This window comes from Aspergillus nomiae (genome assembly GCF_001204775.2).
Source record: "Aspergillus nomiae NRRL 13137 chromosome Unknown contig00107, whole genome shotgun sequence".
Classification (NCBI taxonomy): domain Eukaryota; kingdom Fungi; phylum Ascomycota; class Eurotiomycetes; order Eurotiales; family Aspergillaceae; genus Aspergillus; species Aspergillus nomiae.
In genome coordinates, this window is record NW_015378162.1 from 39627 (window position 1) to 62204 (window position 22578).

The 22578-nt window shown below is 49.0% G+C and overlaps 8 protein-coding genes across 8 annotated transcripts; 3 read left to right on the forward strand and 5 right to left on the reverse strand.

Moving 5' to 3' along the window:
- Nucleotides 1–1323: 1323 nt before the first annotated feature.
- Nucleotides 1324–2154, reverse strand: ANOM_005672 (uncharacterized protein; the record flags this gene model as incomplete). The annotated part of the gene is made up of 1 exon (XM_015550929.1): nt 1324–2154. The coding sequence occupies one exon, from the start codon at nt 2152–2154 to the stop codon at nt 1324–1326; it is 831 nt and encodes a 276-aa protein (XP_015407573.1).
- Nucleotides 2155–6924: 4770 nt separating this feature from the next.
- Nucleotides 6925–8558, reverse strand: ANOM_005673 (uncharacterized protein; the record flags this gene model as incomplete). Its single annotated transcript, XM_015550930.1, has 5 exons — nt 6925–7706; nt 7770–7842; nt 7893–8081; nt 8150–8412; nt 8537–8558. The coding sequence occupies 5 exons, from the start codon at nt 8556–8558 to the stop codon at nt 6925–6927; spliced, it is 1329 nt and encodes a 442-aa protein (XP_015407578.1).
- Nucleotides 8559–9280: 722 nt separating this feature from the next.
- ANOM_005674 (uncharacterized protein) lies at nt 9281–10105 on the forward strand (the record flags this gene model as incomplete). The annotated part of the gene is made up of 1 exon (XM_015550931.1): nt 9281–10105. One exon carries the CDS (start codon nt 9281–9283, stop codon nt 10103–10105), a length of 825 nt encoding a protein of 274 aa, XP_015407577.1.
- A 570-nt stretch (nt 10106–10675) lies between these two features.
- Nucleotides 10676–13281, forward strand: ANOM_005675 (ankyrin repeat domain-containing protein; the record flags this gene model as incomplete). The annotated part of the gene is made up of 2 exons (XM_015550932.1): nt 10676–11070; nt 11133–13281. The coding sequence occupies 2 exons, from the start codon at nt 10676–10678 to the stop codon at nt 13279–13281; spliced, it is 2544 nt and encodes an 847-aa protein (XP_015407582.1).
- Nucleotides 13282–13513: 232 nt separating this feature from the next.
- Nucleotides 13514–14632, reverse strand: ANOM_005676 (Gfo/Idh/MocA family protein; the record flags this gene model as incomplete). Its single annotated transcript, XM_015550933.1, has 2 exons — nt 13514–14541; nt 14596–14632. 2 exons carry the CDS (start codon nt 14630–14632, stop codon nt 13514–13516), a joined length of 1065 nt encoding a protein of 354 aa, XP_015407581.1.
- A 1193-nt stretch (nt 14633–15825) lies between these two features.
- Nucleotides 15826–16250, reverse strand: ANOM_005677 (uncharacterized protein; the record flags this gene model as incomplete). Its single annotated transcript, XM_015550934.1, has 2 exons — nt 15826–15960; nt 16029–16250. 2 exons carry the CDS (start codon nt 16248–16250, stop codon nt 15826–15828), a joined length of 357 nt encoding a protein of 118 aa, XP_015407580.1.
- A 1672-nt stretch (nt 16251–17922) lies between these two features.
- Nucleotides 17923–19794, reverse strand: ANOM_005678 (glycoside hydrolase family 43; the record flags this gene model as incomplete). The annotated part of the gene is made up of 8 exons (XM_015550935.1): nt 17923–18399; nt 18459–18546; nt 18601–18710; nt 18774–18928; nt 18990–19106; nt 19236–19344; nt 19396–19484; nt 19530–19794. The coding sequence occupies 8 exons, from the start codon at nt 19792–19794 to the stop codon at nt 17923–17925; spliced, it is 1410 nt and encodes a 469-aa protein (XP_015407576.1).
- Nucleotides 19795–20586: 792 nt separating this feature from the next.
- On the forward strand, nt 20587–22466 carry ANOM_005679 (uncharacterized protein; the record flags this gene model as incomplete). The annotated part of the gene is made up of 4 exons (XM_015550936.1): nt 20587–20730; nt 20797–21303; nt 21358–21667; nt 21727–22466. 4 exons carry the CDS (start codon nt 20587–20589, stop codon nt 22464–22466), a joined length of 1701 nt encoding a protein of 566 aa, XP_015407575.1.
- Between the last annotated feature and the right edge of the window lie 112 nt (nt 22467–22578).

Below are 22578 nucleotides of genomic sequence, written 5' to 3' on the forward strand. Positions count from 1 at the left end.
AGGAGGGCTTGAATGATATCCCATATCGATCTGTTATTCAGGTGGAAGGGCGCAAGGGCTGATTGGATGTTTTACATAAAGTACATGTGCGATTTGAACCAAACAAAATAAACATTGTCATCAATAAATTAAGATTCATCAATACCCTGGATATTGCTACTAGATGAGAAATTATGCTTATGATGAGATAATCGATGTCATAGTTATGCGCTAGTATAAATCACGGAGGTACACCTCCCCTCTCCGGACTGACTGAAGAATGTCAGTTGAGCAAAGGGAAAATCTAACCGAAACAGGAAATGAAGCCAAAGGAGAAGAACTCACGATAGTACATTCCGAGGATCCGAACAAACAATGTATGGTGACTCAAAGCTTCCAGCTATTGAGGTCAATCCTCGGATCGCACGGGAGTCGCGGCGTCCGAATAACCTTCATTTTTTCATTGCAAGACGGTCCTTCGGAGGTTTTTGCCCGCGTTCCATTGATGATCTCCACTTTTGAGGACCATCTTATCAGCGGGAGACTGATGGCACAGCCACCCAGCCGAATGTGCCCGTCCACCCCCTCTCTTTGAACGACCGTGAGGCGACGACCACGACCAAGTGACTTGTCTCTTGCTGACTGTCTCGACCAGTGATCCGCCGGCTGATCGCCCATGTGATTGATCCAAGTCAACTGGGCGGTGTGCGCGGGTGCGGTGCCGCGTTAATGGATCGGCGTCTTGGGTCCTGGTCTAGATTGTCAACTAGTTCCGTATAGTCACTATAGTCAGCCCAACTATTGGGTCGGTACCTAAACTAGTCCTGAGCTAAGAGAGAATCGCTATCAGCCCCTCGACACCGCGGACCATCTATCGACTGCAGAAAAGGACCCTGGAGAACATGCTGGATGTATAGGATGGGAAATATGAACTAGGATGGAGAGTAGAAAGGATTATCCATATCATTTCTTTGATGTGAAGACTATATATAATTCTAAACTAAGGTATATGATATGCATCGTCGTCGTCAAGACATTCATGGGCACAGGGTATGCCTGGCCAGCAGGTGGGGAACGCAAAACAAAGCCCCATATGAGAGTAGAGTATCCAACAATGCCCAATCATTTAGGCACGTTAGGTCTGAACGCCAGTAAGTCCAGACCATGCCAGGTAGTAAATGCAAAATCGCCAACAATATATAATTTTTTTTGCAGCCCAAACGCCATACCCGCTGAAATAAAAAATGTATCGCTGAAACAAATCCAAAACCAAACCCAAGAATGTAGGAGGGGTATCACAAGAAGGGTATATACATCGATGCAGTCGTCAATCAGCGAGGGCGTTTAGTAGGCCTCAATAATTGTATTCCGCGAATTGCTCGAGATGTAGTACCCATCTTCAAATCCATTTCCCGACAGTGGAAGTTCGGTAGCTTCAGCTTCCTTCTCAGAGAAGGTGTCCAGCGTGGGTTGCGGGGGGGAGGGAGGCATCGATTCCTCCTCCGACTCCTCATCGGAATCGGACGACAGCTCGGGCGGAATCTGTCGTGATGGAGACCGAGTCAAGGTAAGCTCCTCCAAGTCCTCCGCGTCATCGTATTCAAAGTCCGAGTCGGAGTCGGAGTCGTAGTCCTCCTCGATTTCTTTCTCCCGAACAATGGCCACCGGCGATGGGGCGCGCCGGCGAACAGGTGTGTAGGCAGGCTCATACTCGTCTTCCTCCAAGTCAGAATCATCACTCAGGTCGGAGTCGGAAGCATCCTCTGGATCCCAGTCCTCTTCGGGATCCTCCACGACGCTTTCGGCCCATTGGATGTGGCGGGATTCAGATGGGGAGCCCTTGGTCACGCCGTGGACGGTCTGGTTGAACCAGCGTTCTTGTTCTTGTTCGGCATCGGCAAGTTCAAGCATCAAGGTATCGAGGAGGTTGGCATGACCAACCAAGAGGCGCAAGTCATGGTCCGCCCGAGAAGCTTCACGGGTGAGCTTCTTGCGGGCGGCGTGGGCGAGGTAGTATGTTTGAGTGATACTCATTTTCTTTTGTTGACGCTTCCGGGCGAGGGAAGTGAAGTAGGCGCTGGGGGAGGATGTGTGATAGGAGGAGGAGAGGGGAGAGGGAGTAGAAGTAGTAGTAGTGGTGGTTGAGAAAGTTGTGGGGGAGAAAGAGGACCCCATGGCGCAATCTCGGGATGTTGATGTGCTTATGAGCTCAAGTTTCGAATGCCCAGACTGGATGATGACTCGTCCGTTCCCACTGTGACTCAGGCAGACCTACTGTTTCCGGCGAGGGCAGATCGGCCAATGAGCGTTGTGGATAGGGGGCGGTGAGTCAGACGGCAACAAGGCGCAGATCAACTAAAATGGATCCCTTATCGGGTACCTTCGTAGCCCTAGTACGAAGTTGAGGAGGCAAGGTATCAATTCTTTCAGGTCCAATAATCTGGGACCGCGACAAAAGTACTCCAAAGCTGCACGACGGACGCTTCAATAGTTGGAAATTGATGTCGTGTCGTGTTCTCAGGCTGGTCAAGAAATGGTGCGTCGTCTCCACTGGTTGTCTGTTCAACCACTGCAGCAATAGTCGGATCTTCTAGATGTATGTGTGGCTGATAGATGCGATAGAGATAATCAACTATCGGTGTGTAAAAAAGTCGCGGTAGGGGGATGCAATATCGATGAAGAATATAGAACAATAGTTTCAAACTCTGGCTGGGGAGGGATAAGGACTTGATATATCCACTGTTGGCTGTGATTTTTAGCTTTTTTTTTTTCATTGCTTTTTTATTTTATTTTATTACGCTGACAATTTTTGATTATACCGAGCTCTTCATGTGGTATAATTTTTCTTTTTTCATTTTTTCTTTGCTAATCAAGTTCCGTGAACCGTGTAAAGCCCGACCGCCGATCGGAACGGAGAAGAGCATAAACCCCATCCGACCCAGCAGATCCACGGAATTGTTGCCAGCCTGGACCCATAAGGCAGTCCCTTCACTCACCGCCCCACTGCAACCCAATCACGTTGGATCATAATGAGTCACGGGGACCCAACGACCAGCAGTGAAGGACTTCGGATGACCAATATTTCCGCCCGCTACCTCCGAGTCCAAATTTTACAGGCTGAATGGAACTTTCCAGGCATCAAATTGGATCCATCCTGCCTCATTATTCATCGACTTTGATATATCCACTCCTCCGGTCGGCTCTCGTTCCAGCCGGTATTAGTGATGATTACTTACTTTCTTCCAAATACGAAGTTAAATTTCTGATGGATTTCAAATCCAATTAAGCTTTCAATGCTTCAAACAATGCGGCTGTTTACTGATCTCGGGTCATTTTTCATGACAAGCGATGGCATCATCGAAATGTGGAGGAGAATTAATATGATAGAAGACAAAGGACTCTGTAAGGTACTCGTGAGGGGCGATCGAAGCCCTACATCGACCAGGATACATGCCAGTTCTGACGTTGGAATGACCTCGGAGTCAGCGAATTCCGACGCTTCAGGGCTTGGATGCCGCCATTCCACTTTGGGGGCCTCAACTGCTTATCCTGCAGATATAGCATAAATGGGCGAACCCCGAGTAATGTACGCAGGGCCCAAGTCTTCTCTGAGATTCATGAACCTGTAACGAGGGTCAACCACGCCGGTCCGTTTATGCCCAGCCGCCCACGTAAGCCCATCTGCGGCCGCACTGAAAGGCTACCGTATTTCCTCCCTTGCTGCCAATAATCTGCCGACCACTTGTTTGGTATACATATACCTATCGTAGAAAAAGTCTCGGCACTGCGTATGCGGCTCCCCCAGAGATCTCTAGGATCTCTGCCTAACACGTACGCAACGACGCGACCCCTTACTTCTGAGGCGACTCTGATTCCCTCTTGGCGTGGAACTACAATCTGGCCAGGAAGGTAATCCCCATGGACTGAAGGCTGTGGTTTGTGGACGGGCAACGCCCATTGTCGGGAGGCTAGTTGTCTGGAAACTTTCGTAGACCCCGAGCAGAACGAATACGATTCTCACAGATTCGGAAAGTGACCTTCTCCTTTCAGTAACTCAACCACGAGGGATCTTGGGTCTGATTTAGCCATGTGTTGAGACATGGCCATTGTGGCTGTCCCCTGTGGACCCGTGGCATCAACACAGCCCTAGAACTGGGTCTGCCATTTGGCCTTGATTTGATACGCGTACGGATACGGAAGGTATTGTTCTGCCTACACACTACTCAAATTATGGTTATCGCACTGCCCACGCCAGATTATCAATGTCGCTTATATCGAGTTGTCAGTGGTTGAAATGTACCCCATGTTTCACTCAAGCTCTCTCGTATATCCTAAGCTGGTCGGACCAGTACGGACGGCCGTGCCGCAGAATCTACAACGGGGGACATGCCAATGGCAACCCACCACGTCTCCAGAGTTCTCCTCTGCCAAAGTATCCAGATATGAGATTTGGCCACAATCCATTGCCCCTCGATGACATAGGGTCAAGTCATTGCTCCTGCGCTCTGTACCTCTTCCCAGCAAAGAGTTTATCGCCATCCTTATCAGCGAGATGATGTCGTGACGTCACGACCTGGCCATCCCTGAAGGTTCTCACAAATGAGCATTCCCAATTGTACTCGATTACTTCATATGTCCACTGCTGGTAGTCTGGACATGAGACCGATCGGGGCATGCTGTCATGCGTGAGGTCAACAATGACCTGGAACTTCCGATCTCCCCGCTGTCCCTCTCCACATGAGGGTCAACATGTGTTTGTTCACTAATGCTGGCATAATTACATAATCTATCGCATAGTGCAGATTCATAACTTCCGATCACAAGCCACAGACGGCGGTCCCGTGGGTTGCGAAAGTCGGAGAGTCGGTGTTGAGTCGGCGAAGCTCGTTCCAGTGGATTAGTAGTGGATACACCCTAATTACTGGGTCCGATCCATGGATGCCAGAGTTTTTCAGCCGAGGTGTCCGTGTCATATTCTGAACTAGACTATTTTATGTCCGATAATGAGAAAAAATTTTTTCCTGGCCTTACTTTAGTCTATAAGCTAATGCATGACACTTATACCTATAAGGCTTGTGTAAACTGAACTACATACCGTTCTGGATAGAGTATCGAGCCAATCCTATCTGCTCGCGTCGGCGGAAGTTACTTCATGATATATGGCCATGCTTAAAAAAAATCTTGACCGCTGGCTAGAACGCTGGCCAGATGTGCATCATCATATCAGGCCATGTATGGCCTCATGGCAGGACGGAGCAACGAAGATTTACTGGTCCTCAAAAATAAGAGCCGACGAGAACCTTAGGTCCAGGGAGACCCACCGCGCGGAACCTTTCTCAGCCCTGGCAGATCCCTGAGAATAGTAATTAGGACGGTTTCCCGGTTACGGAGAACGAGTAGCGATCCACCGGCACGCCACAGCCGACCATATACTGAGGACGGACATTTGCTCCGGAGTTAGGCATTGAGTTGAGTCCGGCCGAGCGATCCCTTCGACCACTCGAGGCTTTCGGGACACTACGTCGATGACTCATGGCGATTTTACTCCCATTCGTTCGTTCTCCCTGCTACAGATACTGTGTGATGAATGGATCCATGTGTGAAGCTGTGTCTTCCAAGGATCGCTGGCTCTGTGTTTTGAACACTCTAATTCGGGCTAAGCGGTGGTTGGACAAACTTTGATATTTGATGATGCTACTGCAGGCCACAGAGACCTATCTCAATCGACGGACCTCGGCTGGATATTCTCCCTTGGCAGTGGCCATTTATATCCCCTCGGTTTCACTACCTGGTCCTTGCTTGGCTTCTCTTTTAGCCTTTTTTAGGGTTTCCTTTCCTATTAGGGATAACCACTGGCTGCATATCGACCTCGAAACCATATCGTCATCATCTGACCTCACCTGCCGGGTGTAACGGGTAGGTTGTACATGCATCTGAACATTTTGGAAGTTTCGCTTGCAAAATAATGATATTGCTGTTGATTGGCTTGGAGGTGCCGGAACTAAGAAGCCGTCGAAGCCGACAGGTTATCTACATCCTTAGCGAGGAGACATACAGCATGCACCAAGTCAATGATAATAAACATAGGCGAGCCGAGCTAACCTTGATTCTTTTGAGAGGGTCTACTTAGACTTCTCGCGTAGCCGACATGCAGGCCAACCTCCCAGGTAGTAGAAGGTACCAGGTACCTATCAGATTGTTGTTACCCCTTTGGGTGAAGCTGTTGGAGTTGGCGGCACTTTGTTCCGAATGATGCCTCATTTGGGATATATTTCCTCGGACTACATATCCGTGTTTTGGTTGTCGATGTAGATTCCATATTACCATGGCCTTGCGATGTCATTCTATCGATATGGTGGTGTCCATACGTGGCCTGCTCCATGTATGCTGTGCAGACAATGGGCAAACATCGATACTTGATAAAGTGTAGATCTCTATGGAAATAACCTCACTGTCCCCACGCAGTGTATGCTTCCATGTTCACGCTGTTCAAAACTTCCAAGTCCGTCTGTCTGGTGTAATTTGGATTGTTATATTATTCTGAAAGATGGCTATATTGCTGCCGAGAAGCCAACGTTGAAGATCTACAAAGGTTCGTAGTTGCTGTTGGACCCCTATATAAACCTTTAAGATAGCATCAATGCCGAATAGCTACACCTGACACTGCCTTCCTCGGACCAGAGTATGAATGTATGCGTGAAGGTAGTATCCGAAAGTCGATTCAGAGAGCAGGATAAGAGACAGACGCCTCAAGTTCTTCATAGCATACTTCTCAATTAGCTAGGGAGGTATATACTATTCCTCGCCGGAGAATGTGTGAATATGTCACCCCCATGCTGCTATCTCCCTTCCCCCCGCATCAAGCATCCGAGAAACGCAATGCATAAATATCATATAGCAGGTCAAGGACGATTTGCATAACGTTGGAACTGATTACTACATCACTCAAGCATCCCACCCCCACACCTCCTTCAACCTCATCTGCGACACCGTCGTCGGCCAATAGTTCGTCTCCCTGGTCGTACTAACAAGAACCTCCATCAATGCCTGCTGCTCCTTCAAATCCGTAAACCGGTCCCCGCAGATATTAATAGCAATACAAACAGTCGTAAACGCAGGCGGCGACTGCCGATTCGACAACGCAATGCCACAGATCTCAAAGACAGTCGATCGTAACTTGGCGTTCATGACATCCATAGACTCGCGACAGATCGGCCCGACACGCGGTATATGCGGCGAGTAAGCCGTCAAGAGGATATTGAGTAGACCCATACTCTGGGACGCGACGATGTGGCAATCATCTAGGTACCAGATTCGGGGGAAGAGCTCGCCCAGTCCGGGGTCTGGTTTCTGGTAGTAGACGGGCGAGAAGGAAGGCGGACGGCATTGGAGCCAGCGGTTGTGGAGGTCGATGAGCTTGTAGTATCGCTCTGGAGGGGCGGGTTGGTCGTCGTAGCAGTACTGCAGGGCGTAGGCGCAGATGATGAGGAGGCGGTTCGTCCAGATGTGGTCTGCGGCCGGGGTCCAGAGGAGGTAGGGGGTTGTTATGGAGAGCGGAAGACGGATGGGTCGTTGTTGGGAGAAGGCTACGTGGAATTCTTGTCGGAAGCCGACCCAGAAGACGGCTTGACGGAGGCCCGGCGTGGAGAGGGCTAGTTTGGCCTGGGCTTCGACGAAGACGTGGAGGCCTTGGATTGCTGTTTCGGTTGGGAGGTCAATGAAAGGGCCTGCTAGGGGTTAGTTTGGGGGATGTATGGGTGATGGTGATGGTGGATGAGGTGGGTGTGTACTGTCTAGTTCTTCGTAGATCGGAGGATCACTACTGTTGCTAGGAGGACCTCGTCCATGAGGGCTTCTGGTTCGCTGGCCAAGGATCTCAGATCCGTGATGCATTTGTTGTGGTAATAGAGTACTGTCTCTTCGTTGATTGCGGGATCTTGCCGTAGTCCGTACTCTTCGATGATCTTGTCCTGTTTCTCTTTTGGTAAAGTGCTGAAGTGTCTTGCTGATACGGCCAGAATGGCGTTCCGCAGTGGCTCGCTTCCTCGGGCGATCTGAGGAATGGCCTTGACGAAATGGCGCTCCGGGTCACAGAGGTCAAACTGAGATATACAGTTTCAGTTCGAGAGATATTTAGCTAGTGGGCGTGGACAGAAGTCATGGCACGCACCCATCTGGCCAGGTACTCGACAAAGTACCGCAGTAGACATGCTTCCTTAGGACCAGTTTGCGGCCAAGGAAGATGGGGAGGATCCAGAATACGCGTAGAGAGTACTCCAAATGGCGTGGACGGGCTGTCTCCAGAGTTTGGCGGGGAGAGGGACTGTGCATGGACGCTGCTGTTTAGAGCGTTAGGAGATTGGAAAGACGTCTCTGCTGGAGAGGTTTCGATGAAATTGGGTGTTTCATCAATGTACTGCAATGTACGGTACCCTTGTTAAAGTCAGTTATTGAATAGATGTATTCATATCATTGCAAACCTGTTGGTGAAGCCGAGATGGTGTGTCGAAACTTCCTAGATGCTCTCCGAATGCATTCTATGCCGGATTTTGCACACCGCGCACACTTAGGGTTGCCATAGTTGCCTAATTATATACGCTTAGCGTTCTGCCTTACTTTCTCCCATAGAACTGGAAGTAACTGGGTAGACTAACATTTGACATGATGCTCTGTCCGACAAATTAGGGAATGTTAGAAGTTAGAACAAGCGGACGTGGAATCACATACTTCGGCAGTTCTCACTACACAATGCGTATATCTCAGCAATTGACCAGGCACATTATGCAAAATACAATAGAGACTCACCAGGGAATCTGTCTCGGCGGCATCCTACTGACGATGTGAAATTGGGCTCTGTTTATGAGGGAAGCTTGTAGGGACTGTTCTGGAGTTCAATCGCCGATATGATCTCTCCATCGGGTAAGCTTCGCCGGTTACCCCGCATGGGGTTAGTGCTTTATCTTTATAGTTATCATCATCATATAGTGATCATGAAGTAATGCCAGCAGGTTCTAACCATCACTATTGAATATTATGTCGAGTGAGTCTTATTAACCATCTATTTCTCTCCTTCCCTACTGTATGTCTTTCATTTACACTGATGAATTCCACTTCTTCCTTCACCACATCTCCTCCCCTGTGCACTGCCCTCTGACAGGCTTCTCTAAATTCATCCCTATCGTGTCTGTCTGTCAGCAACACGATGGCTACCAATTCTTCTGACGAGCCAACACCTGGTGCTGCCACCTTCGGATAACTAGTTGGCCTTCCAGCTGGCCATGTTGTCTGGACCTGGTCCCGAATGGAGCGGCTACAAGTGGAAGCCGAGGCAATTCAAGAAAACCTGACCGCAAATGAAGGGACCGGCAATCAATGGCTTGTTGTACTGGGCTTGACTAAGAAGGCCATCGAAAAGCTGGCGAGTCACGAGAATGGTTTACGGGGTATCGCGTATCGCTTCCAGTGGGAGGGCACCGTCGGCATAATCAAAATTATACCAGGATACTCTCATGAGTGCCCTACGCAAGATTTTGCTATGGCTATTAACGATCAACTGGCGGCTATGGGTGTCAGAAGAAACGATAGAACATGGGGTGGGGGCACCACCTACAGCCCCACTTGTAATACAGGCAAGGAAGCAAATGAAATCTTTACTCCGTTTAATCGACGGCCGTTTCGTGGTATCGTGGACTGGCCAACACTAGTTATCGAGACGGGCGCACGTGAGTCATATAGAAAGCTCCAAGAGGACGTTCGTTGGTGGTTCGAGAACTCCAGCGGGAGAGTGCGCATCGCGATCGTTATAATCGTGCATAAGGATTTCATGAGATTTGAACAGTGGCAACTGGTGCCACATACCTCTACTACTAATGCGCCCACGCCCCTGACAAGGCGCTATTCAAACCAATCATGTCCGCAGGTACCTAATGTTTCCGGGGCAGCCCAACCAGTCCACACTCAACGTCCCTACTCCGCCCAGGAAGTGCTGATTACTCCAGATTCAGTGACTGGAGCACCTATGATTATTCCGTTCGAGGCCCTGTATGACCGAGGTCGTGGTCCTACAGAGACGGATGTCATCCTCACTGCGGATGACTTCAGAGATTTCGCCAGTACTAGCTTTTGACGGATGTTAGAGTGGAAGAGGTCCCGAACGCCCAGTCTCCCCCTCTTCTACACGTTCAGTGTTTCCCCTCGAGATAGTGGGGCATCTAGACACAACAGTCACCACTTCTTCTTGTCTTCTTTCTAGCCCAAGATACAGGGACCTTCCTTTTTCATCTTGCATCAGATCTAACGCCGAGCGAATAAGGCCAGGCTTACTGGAGTCAACACCACGATCCCATTGGGCAGACCCAGCCTGACGTAGCCCAGGGCAGCAGGGCAACGTATCAACGACAACCACACCTCTCTTCAAAACGAGGTTCAGTTTCGCTTAGGCAATGATAATAGTGAGTGCCAACCACACCTCTCTTCAAAACGAGGCTCAGTTTCGCTTAGGCAATGATAATAGTGAGCGGAATGCAAATTAATGAAGTGGTGGTGACGAGAATAGATTCAAAGCATATATGGAGCCAACCCCACTGGGTGAGACTAAATTCTTCATAGCGGGGGAGCTACTGATCCCTTGATCTGCATTGACCTTCTCCATGCTATAGTTTAGAAAGCCTCACCTCCGACCGGTCCTTTTGTCATCATGTCTTCCTCATCGAAGGACAGGCTTCTCCTGTGTATTTGGCCGCTGCTGGACAGTTGTATCAGGGTCATTAGACTAGCTTCCGAGATACAGTTCGAGGAAGATTTAAGCACATCGCAGGATCAAGCTCTCGCGGTACTGATAAACTTAAATTTCGAAATACAACGTTCACTTCGGTACATCCTGGAGCCGATTACGCTGCCGATTCCCCTCTTTACCTCTGTACTCCTTGGGTCAACCTGGGCGCTCGACTTGTTTGAGCGGCGGTTGCGATTGTACCGATTCTCCAGCCACGGCAGAGAGTATGTGTGTGACTCGTGGACCCGACTCATTGAGACGCTACAACAATACACCATGAACCTTCAAGGGTTGACCAGCACGTCGGACCTGGATTCGTAAGTGCTTATCGGATGCGTGACTGGTGCTACTTCATGGCTGACCCAGCTCTATGACATAGGCCCGACGCCATTTGCGATGCTTCTTCCCTCCAACGACTATTCAACTGCCAAAATAATGACGTACTACAGGAACTGGAGGCCCAGATTCGGTATGAAGGGCGGCCCTGGGATGTTTCCCCTGACACACCAGGCTATCTAGACGTACAGCAGGAGTATCCGCCATCCCCCTATGCTACCCCGCCAAGCAGTATCGCTGATGGGGATATCTACGACGAGCTTCCCGCCATCCCTGGTCCTCCTCTCCAAGCTCCCAGTCTCCTATTCAAGGAGCAACAACGTCAAGCTGCTATCCAGCAAGGCCAGGAGAGGGAGCGTGAGAAGTTCTACGAAACCCTGAAAACGGTCTTGCTATCCGACGGTAAAGCTTCGGAAAAGCAGCGATCCAGCCACCTCATGGGCGCAATAAAGTCGGACTCCGTCCACGGCGTCAACATTTTTCTTGATCTAGGGGCGGATGTGAATGAACAGTGTGACGGCAATCTGCCGTTGTGTCTGGCAGCCAAGCGTGGACACGACAGGGTCGTGGAAACCCTCTTAGAGCGAGGAGCGGAGATTGATAAGCTAAGTGCGTACGGCAGCACCGCGCTGTTGTCTGCGGCTGGCACTGGCCGTGTCTCTACCATCGGCCTTCTCCTGGACAGAAAAGCAAACATGGAAGCCAGAAGTACGTCTCCTCACTATCTAGGATATACACCGTTAATGAGGGCGGTGAAATCCGGCCGCATGGATGCTATTCGAGTGCTCGTCGAGAGAGGTGCGAATGTCAGGACCCAGAATGACGCAGGGGAATCCTTATTGCACGTTGCCTTGCGCGACGGCCGTAAAGAGATCATCGAACAAGTGCTTGGGTTGCAGCCTCACCCTGGGGCTGTAGACGTGAATGGTAATACGGAGTTGCATATTGCCGCCACACAGGGCCTTGTTGACGTATGCAGACAACTCGTGGGGCCGATGAAGTGCCACATCCTGACAGGAAACCGTAATAAGGAGACGCCATTGCATTGTGCAGTAAAAGCGAAGAAATACGAGTTAGTTACGCTGTTTCTCAGTGAAGGAGCGATGGTTGAGTGGCGAGACATACATGAGAAGACTCCTTTGCATCTCGCTGTGGAAGCGGGGTGCCAGGAAATCGTGCAACTGCTGCTCAACGCGAATGCGTCTCCATGTAAGAGAGACCAGTACGGAAAGACTCCAATCCACTATGCCATTGACCTGTCCAATAAAGACCTTGTACAGCTCCTAGCGGAAGAGATGTCTTCCGTGGATGCTAAAGGCGGGAACAAAGAAACGCCCCTTCACTACGCCGTAAAGTCCCTGAACGTTGAGATTGTGCACTTTTTACTATCGCAGAAGGCAACAGCTAACTGCAAGGACAGGGATGGTAAGGTGCCGCTTGAACATGTTATGGAACTGCCCAAGTCCGACGAGAAGACAGCGATCCGTCTCATCCAGGAGTTCTTACGTTCACATGAAAAGGGACAGTTGCTCACAAGCACATATGGGTTTCCTGCATTATCCCAGGCAGCAAGACACGGTAGAGTACAACTCATCGAAGTGTTTTGCAAGCACGATCCAAATCTCGCCAACGAAAATCCAGCTGCCGACTCAGGTTTCGAACCCCCCTTGCACGAGGCTATCAAGGGGGGACACAGGAAATCCGCGGACAAGCTCTGCGAATTCCCAGAAACAGACAAGAATATTCTTGACCGCGAAGGGAATACACCACTCCATCAAGCCATAGACCACTGGCAAGATGGGTTGCTGGCTATGTTAATACACTGTGGAGCAGACAAGGATCGTCCCCATGCGACAAATGGTTTGCCGCCGCTTCATTTTGCGGCCAAATCACAGAGCCTAAAGAAGGTCCAAGAGCTTCTCAACGCCAAAGCAGACCCGGACAAGCGCATTAAAGGAGAGCAATGCCAATGGTGCAAGGATAACAAGAGACCTCCCGGCATGAATGCACGATGTGTCCTGCAGGCGATCCCTCTTCAAGACCGGAAGCATGAATACGCCGGGATTAATCGAGTCCTTTCCCAAACCCTCCTAAAGTCGGGCCATCCTAGATCTGCATCATCGGATAGAAGTGGAAGAAGGAGGAAGAGGCGCTCGTACATAATTGGCTCGAGTGTTTACATTCTTACATAAGAAGTACGTGCATCAATGGGGTGGAGTGTAACATAGTGGTGTGTATGTTTTTATGGATAATAGTTTGTTACATCATGGATATCAGAACCGAAGCACCGTTTGTTCTAGTCTGTACTTTTAATAACACACTTTAACTATCTGACTCCGCAGACACTCATAATTCATAACTGTTAGTTTCCCCATGCGTCCAGACCTAGAGAGAAGATTTTCACCAGTCCAAGGAGTTCCACCATCATACATCGACAGGATATCTCGTACCTCCCTGTCGACGAATCTCATCCATAATTTCCATAACACGGAGAGTCTCTGACCACGGCATGTACTCATTCTGTTTCCTGCCTGCTAGTACATCCAAAGCAGTATTATCCGCCTCGTAGATATACCCACGTCCAATCCGCGGAAACTCATACTTCTTGCCTTCCCCCACCGCACCCTTCTCATAAACCGTAAACGAAAGAGGCATAGAAGCCGCCGGCCCCTCAACATCAACATACCCCTTCGACCCCTGAATCCGGGCAATATGAACCGGGTCCCCGGGCATCATCGTGGTCGAGCTAACAATACCCTGTCTCCCCGACGAGAGATACCTCAACAGCACAGCAGTCGTAACCTCAACGCCATGGCGATGCGTCTGGGTCGCCAAAACATGCGGCAGCTCCGACTTCCCCGGCGACCCCGGATCGAGGGTCAGGATAGCCCACGTGAGGGAATAAACACCCAAATCCAGGAGCGAGCCCGCGCCCAGCGCCGGATCCCTGTACCGCGACGTCGGGGGCAGCGCGGGGATATCGACATCGAGGGCGAAGTCGACCACGGTCCGGAAGATGTCCCCGACCACCTTCTCCTCATGCAGCAGTCTACGCAGCTCGTGCACCAGCGGGCGGTGGCGCAGCCACATGGCCTCGTGCACGTATACATTCTTCTCTGCAGCGGCGGCGAACACTTCCCGCGCTTCGGCGGCGTTCAGCGTGAAGGCCTTCTCGCAGAGGATGGGCTTGCCCGCGCGGATGGCGTCCAGGCAGTTCTTTTTGTGGAATGAGTGCGGCGTCCCGATGTACACAACGTCTACGGCAGGGTCATTGTACACCTCTTCGTACGACGCGTAGATGGTCGGTGTGCTTTGCGGGCAGTGCTTGGCTGCGAAGCGTTGGCCTTTTTCGAGCGCCGAGGACCCGATGGCTTGTACGATATGCTTGACTTTGGGGTTTTCCCGGGCTAGCACTAGGTCTTCGACGAACCAGGATGAGATGAGGCCCGTGGCTGGAAGGTTTTGTTAGCCTGGTGTTTTTGTGAGGTAGAATGTGGGAGGCTTACTGATAATTCCCCAGCGGATGGAAGGTGGTTCTGTCATGGTTGGTGACTGGTGGTGGAAACCGAGATTTGGTCGGTGATGGGAGAGTCTGGTGTCTGTTGGCGGGGAGCTTGGAGTTTATATCCTGATGCCGGAAATTGATTTCCATGGCTGTTGATCTTCACTTATCACTTATCGAACGAGAAATGCCACCAATTATATGAAGTGTATTGAGTCATGCGTCTGAACCGATAAGTCTAGCCAGAGAAGGGAAATTCAAACCCCGTCACATAGATTCGCTATCAAGTAGCATTGTATATAAACGTAGGAAGTATAACATTAGTCTTTGAATTACTACTATTTTGTCCTCGTGTACTGTACAGCATGAATGTTGACTACTAGCGCATTGTCTAAATTAGTAAGTTAGCTTTGGATTCATCGGTTTCTCGTGTCCACAACGGAGGTGGTTATCTAGCAGACGTTGTTTTTTCTTTGCTTGATCAGCTTATTCATTGTACCGACTGATTGCTAAGACATTGAGCTCTCGACAGGTGACCGGGTACGTTATGCACACAAGGAGCCTGGACGTCTAGAAGTCAGACGGCTCCACGGGAGCGAAAATCAAAGAATTCGATATATACGTCTGCTATGCTTACATCGAGACCCGATAGACCTGGGCTAACATATGCTTGTACTATCGGAACTGTATGATAGAAGTTGGTCAGTCATTGCTTTCAGGATCGATGCCTTTCCAATGTCCTCTTGCCTTTGCCTGTGCGAAGGTATCCTTCGTATGACTCACTGGCTGACCGAATGTTCTTTTTTGCTCCTACGAGCTACTCCTAATCTTTTAAGATAGTGGATACTTAAAACACGACTACTGAGTAGCTGCCTTTGTACCTTCTCAGCTGATTATCGCTAAGTCGGGTTGCAGCCAGCCCGACGTATGTTGGACGGTTTGACCGGAGATAATGCATGCATATGAGATAGAGTTATTTCTAATCCAACATAGCAGGTTATCACATCAAGTTTGATGTGTTAGGGTTCATCGTTTGTGAGAAGCTCCCTCCCTGCTTCAACCAGAGGGTGTTGGATCCCCGATTATGCTTCAAGAACGCAAATGTAATAGATACAAAAGCCGTCCCTCCCACGATGATCTGGGCTTGTCCAAGAAAGCCCCTATTTCTCGCCGTGCATTATGACCTCGATCATCCTTGCCTTGATTCCATCCATCAACACACTGTGAAGGTTGATCACTGCTGCTTGTAAGGTTTTTCCCCAGCATAGTTGCCAACAGGGTCATAGTTGGCAACTACAATATACATGCCACTTTCACACTTCCTCGAGGATACAGCCATACCGACTTTGGAAGAGTCCGCCCAAACAACCTAGTTGTAAAAGATTCATAAGCTACTTCCAATGCCATACAGTGAATCTTATGGTGGATATCACTTACTTGAGTGTAATGCCCACAGATCGCATTGGGCCCGCATGTATTGCTATCGTAATTATAGTCTTTATGTTCATTATGCCACGCATCTATTGCCTGTTTCACAAGATCCGCTGGATCACTGCCCTCATATAGATTTTGTCCGGCACGATTATGCTCGAATTTGCAGCTATCGGCCAATTGCTGGGCAGCTGTGGCGAGACCTTCATCCCACTCGATGGGCTTCATGTTACTAGCGCTTGGCGTCACGGAAGATCGGTCTTGAGTATCCACAGTTAATGGAGAATATCATTAAACATAATGTAGTTTCGCACTTACGGTTGTTATGAAGGGAAACAGCCCGTTGCTATCTATATTAGGAATATATCCCACAGTTTTGTTATGATTTGCATGTCAAACATACCTTGTCTGCATCGGTGAATGAAGCTCGAGCCCCAGAAAAACACAATAGCATAATCGCAACAAAGCTGACTGGGGACTTCATTTTGGCGATCAGGTTGTTCAGTTCAAAAAGAATAAGCTTATTGAATGTAGGCAGAAGGGGCTATGGGCATAAGGCTTTAACCAATGCGTTACCAAGGTTCCTTGAAGTTGAATAAACCCTTAAGATGTCGGAGAATATCTTGCGATGAGGAGTTTGCTGGATGTTTTGTACGGGCTGGACCCCTTTTTGTGTTGAATTATATACCTTTTAAGTTTAATAGCTGTGGGGGCTTTTGTATGATTTATCGTTTACTCTTTCATTTTAGAATGTCGATCAACCAACTGAACTAATCAAAGGTTGGTAAGGGTTTAGGTGGAGTCTGATAGTCATGGCACTAGTTGTGCCCGGAAGCCTGAGCTTTAAAATTAATCCGTATATTGAACCAAAAGTGGAAACACGAGGCTACATTTAATTACACTGCAGATCCATCAAAGAATCTGTGGAACGACAAATCATCCCATTCGTCCGCACACCATGGGCGAATAATTTGTAAGGTATTCTCAGGTCAACAGAATCTTTTGAGTAGGCACCTCTATTCAAGCGTAATTTAGTCACTCTTCTTAATTGCTAAAATCACAACCCAAGTAAACCCTAGGCAACCGGTACTTTGGTTGCTTAGCGTTTATCGGTCTTCGTAGTCTTCCAATCAAGTTAGCGATTAAGGCCATCGGAGCTGAAATGAAGATCATCGGTGCTAGAATGAAGATCATCAAAGCTTGAAGATGCCCTGACAGGATATTTGACCCGGGGTTCCCATACAACAACCAGTCAGGGGGTCATATCCACTGAAGATTAATCTAGCTCAACTTGACTACCTTCCTCGCTCAGTGTTACGACCCTCAATTCTTTTGGAGACGCAATACTTATCTAGAAGCCTAGTGTCAGATTCAACGGTTGATGGTTCCACTCATCAACTGGAAGTAAGAAGACTATGCAAGACGCCAACCAATTGATACTCCAACAGTGGACCCGCCATGTATGATGTTTTATTCTATTGTATTTCCTTACACATGATTGCACATGCTTACAGAACTAAGACGATTTCAGCTAATTAGTATTCCCTTGACGTTGGCCAATTTGAACACCAAGACAAAATGTTATTAATACTTGAATGTACTGTCTTTCATTCGTATTTGCGCAACTTATGCAGACTGGACGTCATAAGGTGTTATAATACGATTCAAAGAAACCTGGCACAAGAATGTACAAGCCTGATGTATCAAGGAACTTGTCGATCCGGTCAGATTAAACACGATTTAGAGATAGAGTGCTGAATATACACAATACACAATACACAATACACAATACAGCTAGGTCGCCACAAATCTGTAGGGCAAGCCCTAGGTGCAACAGGGAGAATCCCTGGTAGGTCAAGAGCCTCACAAACAGTTTGATGCTATATAGCGCCCCTCCAGTTTACCAGAACCACCGCTTCTTCGCCCCTTCTGGGGGATAGACCACAGCCCGATCCAAATCTGCCCCCTTGAAATCAAACCCATTCCACAACCCGCCAACCGTAATTGTATTCTCCCCTTTATTCAATGACAATAAAAGCGGCGTGGAGAGAATAATACCCTTATGAGTATCCTTCTGGTATAACGTGTGTACGTTCTCTGTGTCACCATTCACTACCACGCTGCTGATCCGCCGGAGTTGCCAGGTGCTGTTTATGCGATCGGGTTGGCCCATGGGCTGATCACCGAAGCCCATGTCGTCAATGTTTGAGGAGTTGGTTAGTGAGTGTGGAGTTAGTTTGGGGAAGAGAGGAGGGAGCAACTTACTTTGGTGGTAGAACGATACCCATTGGTCTTGGCCTTGGCCTCGCACAGTGAAGGTGATTGTGCTGTCATTACCGTAAATGCCGGTAGCGATTCGGTTTCCGCTAGCGAATATCTGAAGCCAAAGCCCGTGAGTTTGCAAGTTAGTTTATATGTATGCTGTGGTGAGCTTACCGCCTCTTGTAGGTAGGCATCTCCCGCGGTCTTTGCGTGTTTGGAGATATATGTCTCTCCCTCGATGGGCTTCCATTCACCCGTTTTACTACGCATACGAAATCAATACTTGGACTGGAAAAGACATTGAGCATGCACTTACACGTTCATGTCGTAAACATCGTGCCAGACGACCTTCAAGCTACCTTCACGATCATCGATCTCAATAGGAAGCCATACGTTGCGACTCTCCCAGAGCGAGTTCATGTCCCACTACGGGATTGTATAGTCTGATCAGTGCTAGTTTGTTGCAGCCAATCAAGGTGAAAGACATACCTGGTCGGCCATATACAAGTGCGTGGTCTTTTTAGTCCCCTGAATCCTCCAAGAGAACCCAGACTGCGTACTGAATGTACGTGTATATGCCGGGGAAACGAAAAATGGCTGGGACCAGGGGCCCTCGAGTTTATCAGCGCGGAATGCCACCACATCTGCACAATGCATCAGCCTACAGCCTCACCGCATTTCTCAGTAGAATGGGAAAGGACATACTATTAGGCCGATATCCAGTCTTATGGCTCATAAGCGCATAGTAACTATTTTCTGTTTGCAGGATAGTAGGTGCCTCGAAGTCATACTTGGGAAATCGGTAAGTAACCTCCTCAACGGCTGTGAGGTTGCTATTGAATCTGCTCAGGTAGACGTCACGGCCCTCAACGCTATCACCGTTCGAATAGAGAGCGTATCAGTGACCAGATTTGTAATCCGTAAACGCGCCAAAGTCTTGGGACCAATTACCCAAGGGAGAGGTAGCATCCACAAAGGTATAGGGGCCGGCAATATTGTCGGCTGTTGCAAGACCTTGGAGGAGCCAAGAGTACTTGTCATCATCGGCGTGCCACCACATCTATCTGATTCTTAGCAGCTTTTTTGTTTGGGCAATGAAGACGGGCCTTACATGATATTGACCGGTTTCTTCGCTGTATATCACCTTCGGGCGCTGGATGCGATTATGCGGCGAGATATAGGTATGGTTCTCAATGGGCTCTATGACTTGTTAAAGTGTCTATCTATCTTTTGGAAACTCGGGACTCACCGAGAGCGAGCCCGTGCGACTCCCAAGTTGCAAGGTCGTCAGAGCTATAGACAGAGACCCCACCACCTTCAACTTGACCCTCGACTTTGTACTCCCCGAACCAGTAGAACTTGCCAGTCTCCCGATCAGCGCAAAGTCCTCCGGCATGAGCATTGAAAATGTTGCCATCGGTATCATGCATCGTGCGCCAGGAACAATCCATTTAGCATTAGCACAAGCAGCAAGTGCTAGGAGCGTCGAGGCGAATCTTCCAACGGCCATAATGTCTTAGTTTATAAGGAGCTTCACGGTGCTACCAAATGAGACAAGGGATGTGTGGCGAGGAAATCTGGGTGCTACAATTGACAAAGGGTCCTATGTATAGTCTTTATCCTATACGCCATACAAGCCATCTAAACCTACTATACAACCTCCTTGACCCTAGATATTAAGAGTTCAACTCTACCCCTCAATATCGGCGGAGCACTACCCCGAGCGAAAGGTTCATCCATCTCAGACCTCATGTTATTCGGGTAAACATCGTGGCGACTTAATCCGTTCTTACTCAATAGCCGACTGCCAAGCAGAAAAGCTGTACCCGGCATGCAACCGATCTACTAAAGACGTTAGAGAAGAGTCTAACTTCAGGCAAGATCTGTTGATGGGTTCTAGCTAGTGTGTGGGGAAATATCTTGGAACCCCCCGTACCTGACCCTAAACCAAGCATCGCGGTGTCATTACTTAGATGATAATTGTCTGACCACCGTTCACTTCGTGCTAAGCGGACGAATGATATACTATAAAGTAGGGTCTTGCCATAGCTCCGTATTAGCTAAGCGGCATAGATGATTCGGTATAACTTCTTCCATGAATCAAGTCTTCGCCATGTTGTTAGGGTCCTTAAGCGTGGGGGCACCAGGTTATCTTGCCCTAGCCCTATGTAGCTGGGTGTTGCTATATCATTGCTCTCATGGAATTCTACTTGGCTTGGGTAAATAGACGACGGGAATCCATTAGGACTTGCTTGCTGCCATTTCTGCGGGAAACCCTGACCGGACTAGTCAGAACATCAAAATGAAGGGTTTCTACGCCCTAGTCATTCTATTCCTACATGGACTTGTAATGGCACCGTTAGAAGGGAACCTAGTTGCCTTCGAACCTATTGAAAGTTCCATTGAATTTGGCAATGGTCCAATATTGCGAGATGCAAGCGATCCCGTGGGTGTCAAAATTGCTGCGGACAGTTGAGCCGGTGACCTGGAACTATTATCTAAACCTCTATAGCCCAAAGTATACAAGGAGCTGTCACAAGCCTACGAGCGTGGAGCCGACAGAGTTTGCGTCATTAATGTTGGCGACATCAAGCCTCTGGAAATTCCTCTGTTATTCGCCCTGGATCTTGCGTGGAATACGTCCCGGTTTGATTTCGATACTATTCCCTTATACCTGAAAGCCCTAGCCACGCGATATTTTGGTGATAAGTACTCCGACCAGATTGCATCGGCTTTGATGGAATATAGCCACCTAGCTGGTCTGCGCAAATTTGAAATGCTGGAACCAACGACATATTCCATGCTCAACTTCCGAGAGGCCGAGCAGGTGCTCGATCGGTGGAGAAACCTGGCCACGAAAGCACGAGAAATTCAGCAGTCGTTACCTAGCGAGCGCCACAATGCTTGCTATCATCTCCTAACTTATCCCGCGACGGCGGGATTCAACTACTACCAAACAATCCTTGGCCAAGGCAAAAATCGCCAGTACAGCTTCGAACGCCGTAACTCAGCCAACATGGTAGCGGGAGAGGTACTAGAGTACTTTTAGGAAGATTATGATTTGACATTGGAGTATGACGACCTTGAAGATGGCAAATGGGAGGGCAGCATGTCGACCCCCAAATTTGATATGGGCATTGCAGACTGGCGTCCCTCATCACGAGATGTCGTCGCAAATCTATCGTATGTGCAGCTACGACAGGACTTTGATTACGCGTTTGGCAGCCTGGGTATCTACGTCGAGCTGTCCCTGAGTGCTTATCGCCAAGGTCGGATCTGTGGGTCTATCAATCCTTCCCTACTAACTGAGGAAGGCTTTTCACCAGTACTCCCACTTATGGATCCCTACGGCCCAAAATCACGGCTCATTGAGCTCTTCCATCGTGGCGACCATCGCAAGCCGCTCAAATGGTCTATCTCGACACCATATTCATGGGTTCAGATCTCCCAGGCATCAGGCATACTCTCGAAAGAACACCCGAGGAACACCTCGAAGTCTTGATTGACTGGCCCGCTGTCCCAACCAACTTAACCGAGACAATTCAGCTACATGTAGAATGGGAACCGTCTCCTCCGTATTTTGATCTAATCCACATTCCAATCCGCAACCACCGCGTCCCGACCAACTTCACCGGGTTCCCTGAGTCAGGCAGCTTCGTGTCCATGGAAGGCCCAGATTTCCAACGCTCCTCATCGGCTACTGTATCTTTCAAACATATTCCGTATCTAGGGTCGCGAGCTCGGTCTGGATCCATCGCACTCCGGCCGTACATGCAAGCTCGAGAATCTGAAGAAGGCGCAAGATCTGCGTGGGTTGAGTACGATTTCTATCTCTTCAACTCGACTAAATCATTCAATGTGACTGTATACGTCAATGGTGCCCTGGACACAGATCCAAACCTACCGATGAAATTCTCGTTATCAATCGATGGTCAAGAAGCGAACTTCACAAGACTACTGGCTGAGCCTGAAGAGGCTGGAGACACGGCTTCTGGGTGGACCGAGGCAGTGGCGGACCATGTTTGGACAAGAGATATCGATATTGCCGCCCTTGAACAGGGTCCGCATATACTCAAGTGGGCTGTCAATTCGCCAGAGGTGTATCTGGAGAAGATTATTCTTGCGCTAGATGGGCAGTTAGATAGCTATCTCGGCCCACCAGAGAGTGCACTAGTAGGTTGAGCCTGGGAAGTGTCACATAATTTGTCGAATTTATGTAGTTAAGATGCAGAAGACTCTAATTGTGTTGGGGCAGAAAAAGCCCTGAATCACGCCTTTTGAGCTGACAGTGGTA